This window comes from Macaca mulatta, chromosome 18 (assembly GCF_049350105.2).
Source record: "Macaca mulatta isolate MMU2019108-1 chromosome 18, T2T-MMU8v2.0, whole genome shotgun sequence".
Lineage (NCBI taxonomy): Eukaryota > Metazoa > Chordata > Mammalia > Primates > Cercopithecidae > Macaca > Macaca mulatta.
Window position 1 is genome coordinate 73,939,977 of NC_133423.1, and position 14,375 is coordinate 73,954,351.

Sequence of the window (14,375 nt, forward strand, 5' to 3'; positions counted from 1 at the left end):
CACTGCTCTAATTCAGCCATCCTGCCTTATCTTTTATCATATGTTTATCATATATCCTAAAACTACCATATTTCCTTTATGCTCTTGAATTCATGTTCTCATTTGTCTGGAATGTTATTAATCAGTCATCTGCTGGGTGACTGTCACCCTCTTTTTACCTGTGTAGCTCTTGGTTCATATCTTCATACATAATGGCATATTGTTTTGTAATCATTTGTTTTTTTTCATTTCCTACCAGATGGAATTTGTAGAGCACAAAGGCACTGTCTTATTTATCTTGAACCTGTCTTCCTTAGGCCCAAGTTGAGGCATAGGACTTACAGAAGATGCTTGATAAATATTTGGATAATGAATTTGCATCATTAGTAAAGTCAGACTACTCTACTGACTCAAAGTGTATGAAATGTTACTTGTATATATTGTAGCTGTGATATTAGCAATTTAGTGTATAGAGATGCATTAGAATGGTTTTGAAGGGGTATAGTCTTAAAGGATTTATTATTTTTTAATCAGAAATTTTAGAATTTGATAGACAAATTCTAAAAGAGCTGTAACACTGTTTTTAGTTAAGCAAGTAATCATACATACTTATTTTTAAAAATTAACTGATTTCCTAGATAGAATAGTTTGATCTGTTTTTATTTCCACAGTTTTTAAATCTACATAGCAACATACACAGTAGATATAGTCTCATATCACTTAAGGACAGGGATGCATTCTGAGAACTGTATCATTAGGGTATTTTGTTGCTGTGTGAACATCATAGAGCGTACTTACACAAATTTAGATGGCATAACCTACTACACACCTAGGCTATATGGTATAGGGTACTGCTCCTAATCTACAAATTTGTACAGCTTGTTACCCCAGGCAGTTGTAACAGAATGGTAAATATTTGTGTAGCTAAACATATCTAAACATAGAAAAGGTACACTGATTTTACAATATTGTATCATCTTATGTGACCACTGCAGTCAATTGTTGACAGAAATGTTATGTGGCATATGACTGTATACGCATACACACACATGCACACACACGCGTGCGCACATACCATGTTTTTTTTGTTGTCGTTTTATTTTTTTTTAAGACATGCTTGTTGCCCAGTCTGAAGTGCAGTGGCGCGATCTTGGCTCACTGCAACCTCAGACTCCTGGGCTTAAGCGGTTCTCCTGCCTCAGCCTCTCTAGTAGCTGGGATTACAAGCACATGCCACCACGCCTGGCTGCTTTCGTATTTTAAGTAGAGATGGGGTTTCGCCTTGTTGGCCAGGCTGGTCTTGAACTCCTGACCTCAGGTGATCTGCCCGCCTCAGCCTCCCCAAGTGCTGGGATTACAGTAGTGAACTACCGCACCCGACCTGGAATTTTTTAAAACATAGACTCATACTACAAACTGAGAAGTTTGTAATTTTATCCTCAAATTCCCCTACTACCCCCCTTCCAGAGAATATTTAGATTTTCTCTGAAAGTGGACTGGTGTCCAGGATGATTTTTACCTTTAAGCACAATGTGTTTGGGCTTAGCTAGCTGTGTCCAGCCTGCCCTGTAGTTTTCTTGAACATGGAGGGCTGGACATTGGTCCTGACCAAGTTAAGTGGTAGGTCTCCCAAGCAAGGGTTCATTCCACCCTAGGGTAAGTGTCCTCAATTTTTTAAGGCATTTTAAAACTCGGTATTTGTCTTTACCTTTTCCTTTATGATTCTAAAATTGGTTTATCATTATAAGATAGGGTGCTCTTTATGCATGCTAGTTTAGCAGTCTGTGTGAAAGTTCCCTTGTCTTCACAGTGTTGTCACATGCTCAGCCAGTTTGTTATATTGGGCCAGTGTCCTCCAAAAGCTTTTCTGAAGCCTGTTTGTGAAACTCCAAGTAAATCACATTAAAATTTGATGCAATAGCTATTTGTATAATTATAATTTAGATGATTTAATCTGTTGTATTTGTGTTCACTCTTGTAGCCCTCTGATTCTGTTCACATTACAAATGATGATGAAAGATTTCTACATAATCTCATCATAGAGGAGAAGGAAAAAGATAGCTTTACTGCTGTGGTTATCACAGGGGTACAACCAGAACACATACAGTACTTGAAAAATTATTTCCACCTTTGGACACGACAGTTAGCGTAAGTAATTATATTTGGTTTAGGAAATGTTGGTACTTAACTTTTTTAAGACTGAAAATATTACAGATACATTGAAGCCTCTTTGGTATCCTTTTTGCTCCTATCTCATTTTCTTCCCAGTACTCTGATATTATCCAGTACTCTGATATTGGTGTTAAAACAGCTCTCTATTCTTTTATTCTGTAAGTATTTATAGATCATCTCTAGTGTACTGAGCATTATTTGAGGCACAGGATTTTGACAATACTATAAAATTAAAAATGAACTTCACAGTTTGTCAAATTGAGCACTATATCACTTCCACGACCCCGTTTTGTGCTTCTTTTCCATAGCACCTGTCATAATCTTCCATACCACATATATTTATTTTTGTCGTTAAATTCACTGCTGTGTCTCCAATGTCTACTAGCAGAATACTTGCTACATGGTAGATGCTTAGATGTTTATTAAGTGAATGAATGCATCAAGCCTATTAAAATAAAAAATATATGTATGTATGTGCCTGTATGACATTAGTGCTGAAAATAATCATGTGTTTTTATTCCAGTAAAACTTGTAGGGACTCTATATCCCATTAGACCAAATCAGAGGAATAGTTATTTAATGGCTCTAATTTTTTTTTTTTTTTTTTTTTTTTTTTGGAGACAGAGTTTCACTCTTGTTGCCCAGGCTGAAGTGCAATGACGCAATCTCAGCTCACTGCAACCTCCGCCTCCTGGGTTCAAACGATTCTCCTGCCTCGGCCTCCCGAGTAGCTGGGATTACAGGCGCGTGCCACCACACTCGACTAATTTTTGTATTTTTAGTAGAGACAGGGTTTCACCGTAATTGGCCAGGCTGGTCTTGAACTCCTGACCTCAGGTGATCCGCCCACCTCAGCCTCCCAAAGTACTGGGATTACAGGCGTGAGCCCCTGTGCCCGGCCTAAAATTTTTTTTTTTTTTTTTTTTTTTTTTGAGACGGAGTCTCACTCTGTCACCCAGGCTGGAGTGCAGTGGCATGATCTCCACTCACTGCACGCCCTGCCTCCTGGGTTCATGCCATTCTCCTGCCTCAGCCTCCCGTGTAGCTGGGACTACAGGTGCCCGCCACCGCGCCTGGCTAATTTTTGTATTTTTAGTAGAGACGGGGTTTCAGCGTGTTAGCCAGGATGGTCTCGATCTCCTCGTGATCTGCCTGTCTCGGCCTCCCAAAGTGCTGCGATTACAGGCGTGAGCCACCGCGCCTGGCCCCCAAATTTTTTTTTTATAGCTATGTGGTACGTACGATTTACTGTATTGTTTCCCTGATTTGCATTAGTCTGAATTACTGAGACTTGCAAAATGGGTACATCTGCTCAAAATTCATATTTTAAAAATGCATCTTTTTACATTTACCCAAAAGACTGTTGCTCTTAATTTGAGAGTCTCAATTTTATACATAATTATATGCTAAGAGAATTTTAAAAATTTTTTTATGGGAAAATAAATTTGATTTTAGGAATACCTTTTTTCTTGTTGAATATTTCTGTTTATTATCCCTGTTACCCAAGGTATTTAAATAGGACTTTGCAGTTTTCTTCAAGTACTTATTTTATTAGCTATTTTATAGTTTCTTTTTATTGAAGGAACTCAGTGTACATTAACACATAATTTAAATATACTCTTGCTCTAATAAAGAATGATTATGAAGAAATATTGCAAATTTCTATTTTGCGAATAAAGACATGGTATTTTATAATCCTGAACAACATTACCAAAATATAATCTTTTTAAACCTTTTCTTAAAAAATAAAGAGGTGTTGATTTCCAGAGTGTTGGTTTTCAGTGAGATGATGTCAAACTTAGTAGTTTTGTTTTTGGAATATTAGGATAAGATTGTCTCAGTGCTATAGGAGAGGAGAGATGAATGTTCTAGAACGGGGGTTCCCAACGCCCGGGTTGTGAACTGGTACCCATCTGTGGCCTTTTAGGAACCCGGCCCCACAGTGAGTGGTGGGCCCCAGTGAGCATTACCTCCTGGCTCCGCCTTCTGTCAGATCAGTGGCAGCACTAGATTTCTCATAGGAGCATGAACCCTAATGTGAACTGTGCTTGTGAGGTATTGCATGCTCCTTATGAGACTCTAATGCCTGTTGAGCTGAGGTGGAAGATTTTCATCCCAAATCACCCCCCTTCAACTCCCATCCCTGGAAAAATTGTCTTCCATGAAACTGGTTTTGGTGCAAAAAAGGTGGGGGACTGCTGTTCTAGAATGATATTCTCATATTGACATTAGATATCGAATTCAGTTTACCCCCGATAATTGAGTCCTTTCTGGAGTGTACCTGGCAAGTAGCATTATAGACTCTTGCTGTCTAATTTATATTTATTTGATGAATTATTCCTCTTGGAAGTGGTGTATATGGTCTTTAAAGTTGGGAAGACCTGAGTTGAAGCCCACAGCTCCCTAACTCTATTCTGTGATGTCAGATAACTTACATACACTCCTTGTACCCCAGGGTCTATATCTGTAAAATGAGATGCAATAATACCTGCATCTCAATTGTTTTTACCATTAAATGGAATATGTGTTTAAAAATGCTTAATAAAGTGCTTGATACCTAGTAAATAGTGTTAAAATTTTTTGATAGAAGATTACATTAACTATAATTTTATGTGAATTAAAAGTATAAAATTATTCTTCTCTCTTTTAGGCATATTTATCATTACTATATTCATGGCCCAAAAGGAAATGAAATACGAACATCAAAAGAAGTTGAACCTTTCAACAATATTGATATTGAAGTAAGAGAAAAATCCATCTTAAAATATTAAAAATTATGAGATATTTGTTCCAGTTCTAAATGACTTGGGCTAATAAAAAACACTCGATAATTAGACAACTTCTCTCCTTGTTTTTTACCAAACTACTTTGATTGTTTGATATCCAACTAAAGAGATTTTTCCTAGATGTATTTTTCTTGAACCTTTATTTACTGTAGTACTTGGTTTATCTTTTTTTGTCTCTCTTCTGTAGAGCTATGCATTGTTACTGAACATCAATCATCTCTTGAAGCATGGAGGAAAAGGGAGATAACGTAGCTTTCCTTTTGTTTGTAGAAGTTGTATGATGGTGACAAGATTTAGTGGCACAGAGCATTTGAGTATTGGATTCTCAATACCCTAACCCACATGTTAGAATTTCACATACAATGTTGTCCCACTTCCTACCTCTAGCAAGAAACCTTGAATTATTGTGACTTTTCTGTCCTTCAGCTCTGATTTGCTGTTTCTTTGCTTATATTATATTTTTTAGTAGTATATTCCTTATCGAGATGCTACTTAAAGCTGTTTAACTCATATATAAATATATATATTTCATTAAGCCAGATTATTACTTGTACAAATAAACAGAATTTTTGCTTATTCTATTGTTGAATCATAGCTGAGAACAAAAGTAAAGTTACCATGGAATTTAATTATTTTTGTTTCATTTTTATTTTAGATTTCTATGTTTGAAAAAGGGAAGGTACCTAAGATTGTCAACCTAAGGGAAATACAAGACGACATGCAGACGTTGTATGTAAACACAGCAGCTGACAGTTTTGAATTCAAAGCTCATGTTGAAGGAGATGGTGTAGTGGAAGGGATTATCCGTTATCATCCATTCTTATATGATAGAGAAACCTACCCTGATGATCCATGCTTTCCATCAAGTATGTTAATCTGTTATCTTAGTTATAAAATACGAAGTTGTGATTTGGGACAGCAATTTGTTTTTCTAAATGATTATCAGTTGGGCTGTTCAGGTTAGAAAAATAAATATTAAAACTTTTTCTTATGCAGGTCTTAGGTTGTTTTAGGTATTTGTAATTTTTGTAATTCCTGATTTTTATGTACGTTCGTTTCTAGGTGAATACATTTTTAATGAACTCTTCTTTTAGTTCTGTTATGAAACCAAACTTTTAGATATGTATGCATATTAATCGTTTATATGTTCTCTTCTCTTTATCCTTGTTGCAGTTTTACACTTTATGCAGTCATACCTATCAGTTTTTTCTTTTTGCTTTCTGATTTTGTCTTACTGTAGAAAGGCTTTTTACACCTCAAGATTATGTAAATCTGTAGCTTTTTTGATTTTGTTGTCATTTTATGGTCAATGCATCTGTGTTTTCCATTTTTGTATGTAGAGTAAGGTGGGATTTTATTTATTTAAATTTTTGAGTGATGGGGTCTTGCCATGTTGCCTAGGCTGGTCTTGAAATCCTGGCCTGAAATAGTCCTCCTGCCTTGGCCTTCCGAAGTACTAGAATTACAGGCGTGAGCCACCACACCCGGCCCTTTTTTTTTTTTTTTTTCCCAGTAGAGAGATAGGGATTTAACAATTATTTTCTATGTGGTATTCATACTCAGTTTCTTAGCACCAGTTATTAAATGTTACAATTTACCCAATAGTTAGAACTTTTATAATATTACTTTTATAATATAAAGTTCCCATAAGTACATAGGTCTAGATTCTTTACTATAAGGTACTATTTATTTTTTTGTATATAAGTAATGATACTGTCTTGTAGCTTTATCTTGTAATTTGGTATGTTTGGGACAAAACATTTCACTATTGTTCCTTTTTGAGAATACTTTTGCTCTTCTAGATAACTTTGGAATCAGCTTCATACATTCACTTATAATAATTCTAGTGGGATTATTGGGATTGCATTGAATTGATAGGTTAACAATATTAAACTTTTTCTTTCAGAATACTTCCTGAGTACATTGTTAGTTTTCTAGGGTCTGCAGCCAGATTTTCTGATTTGAATCCCATCTTTGCTGCTTTCTGTTGGACAAACTACTCCCTACCTTAGTTTCCTTATCTGGGATATGGGTAGTTCACACCTCATAAGGGTGTTGTGAAGATCAAATTTAAAAACTGGGGCAACTTCTCAGAATAGTGCTCAGCACTATTTATTAAGTGCTCCTGCTCAGTATGTGTTGTTACTGAGTGGCTCCACTGGCATTTTTGCTTTTTTTTATGTTTTGGAGACAAAAGTCTCGTGTTACCACACAGGCTGGAGTGCAGTGGCACAATGTAGGCTCACTGCAATCTCTGCCTCCCAGGTTCAAGCAATTCTCATGGATCAACCTCCTGAGTAACTGGGACTACAGGTGCCCACGACCATACCAGGCTAATTTTTTTGTATTTTATTAGAGACAAGGTTTTGTCATGTTGCCCAGGGTAGTCTCAAACTCCTGAACTCAGGTAATCCTCCCACCTCAGCCTCCCAAAGTGCTAGGATTACAGGCATAAACCACTGTGCCTGGCTGTCTCTGACTTCTTAAATTTACTATTTCCAATTTTTGTATGCTAATAGACAAAAAGATATAAATTTTTTCAAATGCTGCCTTAAAAAGAAGAGCAAGTAAGTTGAGTGATCAATCAGAGGGATTCTCTAAGAGCAAAGTGGTTTTGTTTGATTGAAAGCACCTTGTATATAAGGGACTTCTTGTGAGGGCTTTTAGGGAGAAGGTTTTGTTTTAGGTGCGTGAACTAATGGCAGGGTAGCTGAGATGTTAATATGTCAGGATCATGTTGTTTAATCCTAATTTATCTGGATACACGAGAGTGTGTTGCTAATAAACATAAGATTATAGAAAATTGTGCTAATTAATGCTCTCGATGCATAGTAATATATCTTACAGTTCTGTGTACATTTTCCATGCTTAGTTAAATCTGAAAATGAAATAATTTCTAAAAAGTAAGCTTAATTTTAGCATCATTCACTAATTTGTTCAAACTAGGTAAACTCGCTGCTATTAGATGTCAGATTTCTCAGGTGATTTTCATGTGAACATGCTAGTTCTGATAAAATTGTGAAACTATTTTAGATACAGGATTTAAGCTCCTATATTTGTAGGAAGGAGGGATTTTGTTATGGGGGTAATCTTTTTGGATGTAAGACTCTTTTAGCCTCATGAATAGGTTTAAAGATGACAGGCCCAGTAGCTAGTACATTAGTTCATATATAAGTAATTACTGACTTTTAAATGACAGACACCATTCGTAATGTGGAACCACTTTGTAAACCTGCCTTTTTGTGGGCAAACAGAGTATAAAACTACCTTTAGGTTTTATAGAATGCAATTTGAAAGATCATATGTGTTTGTTTCATTATTTCTCACATTTTAGCAATAAACATTTTGTTCCATTTGCCCTTTTGATCTAGAATTAAAAGATGAAGATGATGATGATGATTGTTTCATACTTGAGAAAGCAGCTAGAGGGAAAAGGCCTATTTTTGAATGTTTTTGGAATGGACGATTAATACCATATACATCAGTTGAAGAGTAAGTTTGATTTTTGCTGAAATTATATTTTTACCACTTAATTTTTTTTACTAACTAACATTTTGTTCTGTTCAAGCTTTGACTGGTGTACTCCTCCTAAGAAGAGAGGGCTTGCACCAATTGAATGCTACAATAGAATATCTGGTGCATTATTCACTAATGACAAATTCCAGGTCAGCACAAATAAACTGACGTTTATGGATCTTGAGCTAAAATTGAAAGATAAGAACACCCTTTTTACAAGGATTTTAAATGGACAGGTATGATTTTTAAATATAAAGTTGTGAATATTTGCAAATGTTTTATTTTTAAGTAAAAGAAGACACTAGCAGTGTAGGCTTTTGTTGATATTTTGCATCAAAAGACTATGATGTATAAATTTTTTATGAGCAGTCAAATGTTCACATAACTAAAAAATTTTAAGCTAATTAGACTAGGTTTGGCTAGAATTTACATATCTTCATTAGTTTTTTTTTTTTTTTTTTTAAAGATAGGAGTTTCACTCTGTTGTCCAGGCTGGATTGCAGTGGCTCAGTCTTGGCTCACTGCAACCTCTGTCTCCCAGGTTCAAGCTGTTCTCCTGCCTCAGCCTCCCAAATAGCTGCGACTACAGGAATGTGCCACCACGCCTGGCTAATTTTTGTGTTTTTAGTAGAGATGGGGTTTCACTATGTTGGCCAGGCTGGTCTCAAACTCCTGACCTCAGGTGATCCGCCTGCCTTGGTCTCCCAAAATGTTGGGATTACAAGCGTGAGCCACTGCACCCGGCCAAGATCTTAATATCTAGCCCTTGACATAGTAGAAGCCACAGAAGCATCTTGATGAGAACGTTTATGAACAATTGTATTTGCTTTAAGGGCTATATTTGTACATGAATAACCTAATTGTACGATTTTTAGCTAGTCTTGAAGGTAAAAATGGGGTAAAACTATGAAGTACTTTGAGCTAAAAGGTGGTTTGAGATTGATTGGTATTAAAATACATGCATTGGTTGATACAACAAGAATGATTTCACTTTGAAATTTGTTAAAAAGTTGAGTGAAACTACCATACTAGTGTACTTGTATTCTGTGCACAGACCTCAGAGACTTTTACGTGATACTGTTTCGATAGTTTAATGTCGAATTGCCAGGAAATAGATGATTTTATTATCAATTTATTGCTGGGCAATAAATACAGTGCATAGTACATAGTGTTTGTAGTCAGTCATTCCTGTAAGATGTTGAAATTAATTTTGCTCTTATAAAGATTCTGAATCATAGAAGATTAGGACGCTTTTTAAGAATTATGCACTGAGAAAGGCCTTATCAAAATGAGTTACTACTCCTTTATTATACACTTACAATTCATTTATAATACGGTGTTAGTTATCCAACATTTATTGAGCAGTGGGTCTTTTCAAAAGCTATCCAGAATAAGTTAATTCTATTCCTTTGTTACACTGTACTTTTAAAATATGTATGTTCTAATTTTGAAACATTCAAGCTGCGCATAACGGTTCACACCTGTAATCCTGGCTACTTGAGAGGCTGAGGCAGGAGGATGGCTTGAGGCCAGGAGTCAGTGTGAGCAATACAGTGAGACGCCCTATTTGGGAAAAAAAGAAGGAGGAGGAAAAGAAATGTTCAAATACACAGAAAAGTTGAAAGAATATTATAAAATGAATGTCTGCATACTCTTCCCCTAGATTAACTTGACATGCCTACTGAATTGTACTTTGACTGTTATTGAGTGTCTGGAATTAAAGCATCTGGTAATTTGGTTGATAGTGAATCTATCCTGAGAGTTTTAGAAGGGGCAGTTTAACATTTTGGTAGTCAGATTTTCTGGTTCCTAGTTAATAATTTAATCTCCACGTCAGCTGGCAAACTGACAATGATTTGCTGATTTGGGAAAGAGTTGGAACCTAGGTATAGGAGTAAGGGCGGCAGCCATTTCCTGGAAACAGTATACCATTTTGGACCTCTGAGTCTTCACCATGTATATATATTTCTTTTTCATTCGTATAACTTAAAAAAAATCAAATTTATTAATAACTAAGTATCCTTCTTGACAGCAAGCTTCAAAAACTTAGGCTGAAATTATTTTTAATTTTGCCTTACTTTCCTTTGGAAATGGTATTTTATGGTGTAAGGTACGTAAGAAGGAATGGAGTTCTGTAACTTTACAGACTGTCCTCTGTGAAAGCATGTAATTGGGAGATTGTCTTTACCTCCTCATTGTCCTAGAGGCAGGCATCAAACAAGTGTATAACACCTTATGCTTGAACAGAGATTTCTTATTCTCTCCCAAAAGGGTGAAGAATGGTTGGCAAAAACACATCTTCTTAAGTATTGTTATAATACACTTGACTTTCTATTATGAGTTTTTTTGAATAGGCTATATAGATAAAAGAGAAAATTAAAAAGAAGTACATTTTGCATAGCAGTGTTTCTCAACCTTTTTTCATTATCACCTTCATAAGGAGTCTTTTTTGGCATCTTTTTCTCAATTGTTTTCCCCAGTGAAATTTTACTACTGCAGATTTACTATCTGTCTGTTTGTATATTGTATTCACGTTTATAAAGTACTTGATACACAGTGAGATTTTTATTGTCCCATTGAGAATGTGGTTTACAGTTAGAAGGCCTCCACTCATCCCTTTTGTGGAGCTAGCTAGTTGTCCTCCCAGGCAGTAAGGGTTCATCAGTTTTTAGTGTATCCTAGGAGTTAAAGGTGGAAAGGAAGGTTTTATTGTTGATATTGACCACGGAGACCTTGATTCTAAGAATGATACCAAATTTTTCTTCTTTGGTAATGCATTTGTTTGAAATATCCTAAATGTGTACAGGGGAAGGATCCAGCAGAATATTTAATTTTTTATTAGATTTTCTGAATTGGAGTATATGAAAGGAAAAAATAAAATGAATGACAAATGTTTATGGTTATATTTGTTTACTAGTAGCTATATTTCATAAAACATTTAAAATTCTACAGGAACAGCGGATGAAAATTGACAGAGAATTTGCTTTGTGGCTGAAGGATTGTCATGAAAAGTATGATAAACAAATAAAATTTACGCTTTTTAAGGGAATAATTACACGTCCTGATCTTCCTTCTAAAAAGCAAGGTCCCTGGGCAACATATGCAGCAATAGAATGGGATGGAAAGATATACAAAGCAGGACAGCTGGTAGGTATAACTTATTGTCATTTTTTAAAATAATATTTAATTTAATTTAAAACATATGCAAAATCACATGTATAGAAAAGAAGTAGCATTTGTGTGGACCTTGAAAGGGGTAGAGGCTGAGGTTTACACAGATGATAATTACAAGGTAGAAGGCTGTCTGTTCTCTCCATAAATTAGAGACACCATTGTACATTTAAAGCTATAGAATTGGATGAGATCACCTATACTTGGTGAGTATAGCTAAAGAGATAAAAGGATTGAGCCTGGAGCTTTCCCAACATTTAGTGGTTAGAATGAAAAGGAGGAGCTGTCAGAGGAGACTGACAGGGATAAGCTGGTGAGATAGAAGGAAACCAGCAGAATATGACATCCCTGGAGCCAAGTGAAGAGTTACAAGAAGAAGGGAGTGATCATTTTAGTCAAATGCTCAGTGGTGATGGAGTAAAGTGCTTTCTAGAAGATAATCTGAGCATAGAGATGTGCACAGGTAAGTGCAGAAAAACAAGTAGTAAGAAGAGGTGGGTTGTCCTGCTGCCTGTTGTATGTGTGAAGAGAAATAGTTTAGAAATGGGGCAGGAAAGGTAGGTTGTGGATAAACTCTTGTAGTCCTTGTTAGGAATTTCTGAATTGGAGTAGTGGAAATTTGCCTTAGATTTTTTAAGCCAAGTAAGAAGAAGAAATATGATACGCAAGTTTTGAGCTGATGTGTTTGAAAAATAATGTTAACTTGTCGAGTTTATGAATTGCTGTTCATCGTCTGAGAGCAGAATTTTATGGGGGAAAAAAGGTTTCAGGTACGTTGGCATTCATTATAATTGAATTTGAAGGAATTATGGACTTGTAAGATACATGCTTAATTCTAACACATTTGTATAAAGAAGTTGCGGTATTTTTACAACAATTTGTTAAGTACAGAACTTCAAAAATACAATTTTATTTGAATATTAGAATGCGGTTTTCATTAGTTTTTCTAATGATAGTTACCAAGGTTTTTTACTTTGTAATAAAGAAGTTATGTGAAATTATTATTAAGGCTGTTTCTCTTAGTAAATCTTAATACTGAAGCTTTTGTTTTTAAAAAACAATATTAGGTCAAGACAATCAAGACACTTCCTCTCTTTTATGGAAGCATAGTAAGATTTTTTCTTTATGGCGATCATGATGGAGAAGTATATGCTACTGGAGGAGAGGTTCAAATTGCAGTGGTAAGACAGCAAGTAATAATACTGAAATACTCTTGCGTAATTGTTAAGATACAGTATATTTTGTCTGTGACTAGTTTTACATTGGATAAAGTGGTTGTAGTTTTTGTGTGAATTTTTATGTGTCATAGTTGATGTTTTTAGTAATCTGTACAATTTAACATATGCTCAGTTTTTGTAAACATATATATATTATAACTAGTTACCACATTAATTTTATCAAGTCATATTTCCTCTAGGGCCCACTAACTAGTAAACATTGGAGCCAGAATTCTGTCTCAGGAATGAGTAACTACAAACTGGAGTGGGTTTTTTCCCTATACCATGCTTTCTTGTTAATATTTGATATGTTAGGACTACAGAGGATATGTAAAAAATATAAACAAACACTATGGTATAATATAAGAATAGCTACTGTTATTTATGTACTTAATTAGGATAAAATATATTTCTTTGGAAGAAACAAATGGGTATTTGTTTTTGTTATAGCTAGATTTAAATAGTTTTCTTTGAAATGTTGGTAAATTTATTTATTCAGGAACCTCAGGCACTATATGATGAAGTAAGAACTGTGCCAATTGCAAAGCTGGATAGGACAGTTGCTGAGAAAGCTGTTAAAAAATATGTAGAAGATGAAATGGCAAGGTAAGTCACACTTCAAGATGCATGACAAAAATAAGAAAAATTGAAAAGAATTGTGCTGTTAAGTATTTTGGAGTATGTCATTTACTCTGCTGTTAGGGCATTTGTAGTCTTAGATATTGTACCTATTGAGATGAACTTCTTGTTAAAAAAGATTAAGAGGTCTAGTTATACCAACAGAAACCTGCATTTGTTTTGTAGACAAAAAAGGAAATCATATATCTAAAGTGTCACTCTTATAGGCACTATGGTTAACATGTTTTTAAAAAACTCAGTTTGGCCTACAACTAGAATATTACAATATATGCTGAGAGGTAAAGATGCGTGTGTTAGTTCGTTTTCACACGCTGTAAAGATACTACCTGAGACTGGGTAATTTATAAAGAAAGAAGGTTTAATTGACTCAGTCGTGCATGGCTGGGAAGGCCTCAGGAAACTTATAATCATGGCATAAGGGGAAAGGGAAGCAAGCCATGTCTTACATGGGTGGCAGAAGAGAAAGAGGGAAAGGGGGGACTGCCAGACACTTTAAAAATCATCAGCTCTCCTGAGAACTCACTATCAAGAGAACAGCATGGGGGAAACCATTCCTGTGATCCAGTCACCTCCCACCAGGTCCCTCCCTTGACACCTGGGGATTAGAATTTGAGATATTTGGATGGGGACACAGAGCCAAACCTTATCAATGAGTTATAAAGAAGAAAAAGGAAGTAGAAAGTGGCTTTTCTTCTTGTATAGCTAATGATGCAATCATTTTGATTCTTACTGAATTTTGATTCTTAGGGGTTATCCTGTCTTCTAAAGGTAACTTGTACTATAAACAAGTAGGAAAAAAAAATCATAAAAATTTAACAGTTTCTGGCTTTTAATTCTAAAAGGTTTTTTTTTTCCAGTAGCCACAGGAATGGTTAGGGAGGAAAAACTTTTTTAG

The 14,375-nt window shown here is 35.4% G+C and overlaps 1 protein-coding gene and 1 pseudogene across 3 annotated transcripts in view; one reads left to right on the forward strand and one right to left on the reverse strand.

Moving 5' to 3' along the window:
• The window catches only part of SMCHD1 (structural maintenance of chromosomes flexible hinge domain containing 1), a 151,132-nt gene that overhangs the window by 36,481 nt on the left and 100,276 nt on the right, over window positions 1-14,375 (forward strand). For all 3 annotated transcript variants that reach the window (XM_077974544.1, XM_077974543.1, NM_001258166.1), the window contains 8 exon segments: window positions 1,961-2,127; window positions 4,802-4,892; window positions 5,593-5,803; window positions 8,309-8,429; window positions 8,506-8,689; window positions 11,406-11,600; window positions 12,692-12,805; window positions 13,341-13,447. In XM_077974544.1, the coding sequence (XP_077830670.1) occupies window positions 1,961-2,127; window positions 4,802-4,892; window positions 5,593-5,803; window positions 8,309-8,429; window positions 8,506-8,689; window positions 11,406-11,600; window positions 12,692-12,805; window positions 13,341-13,447 (1,190 nt within the window).
• Window positions 525-559, reverse strand: LOC114673883 (U7 small nuclear RNA; annotated as a pseudogene).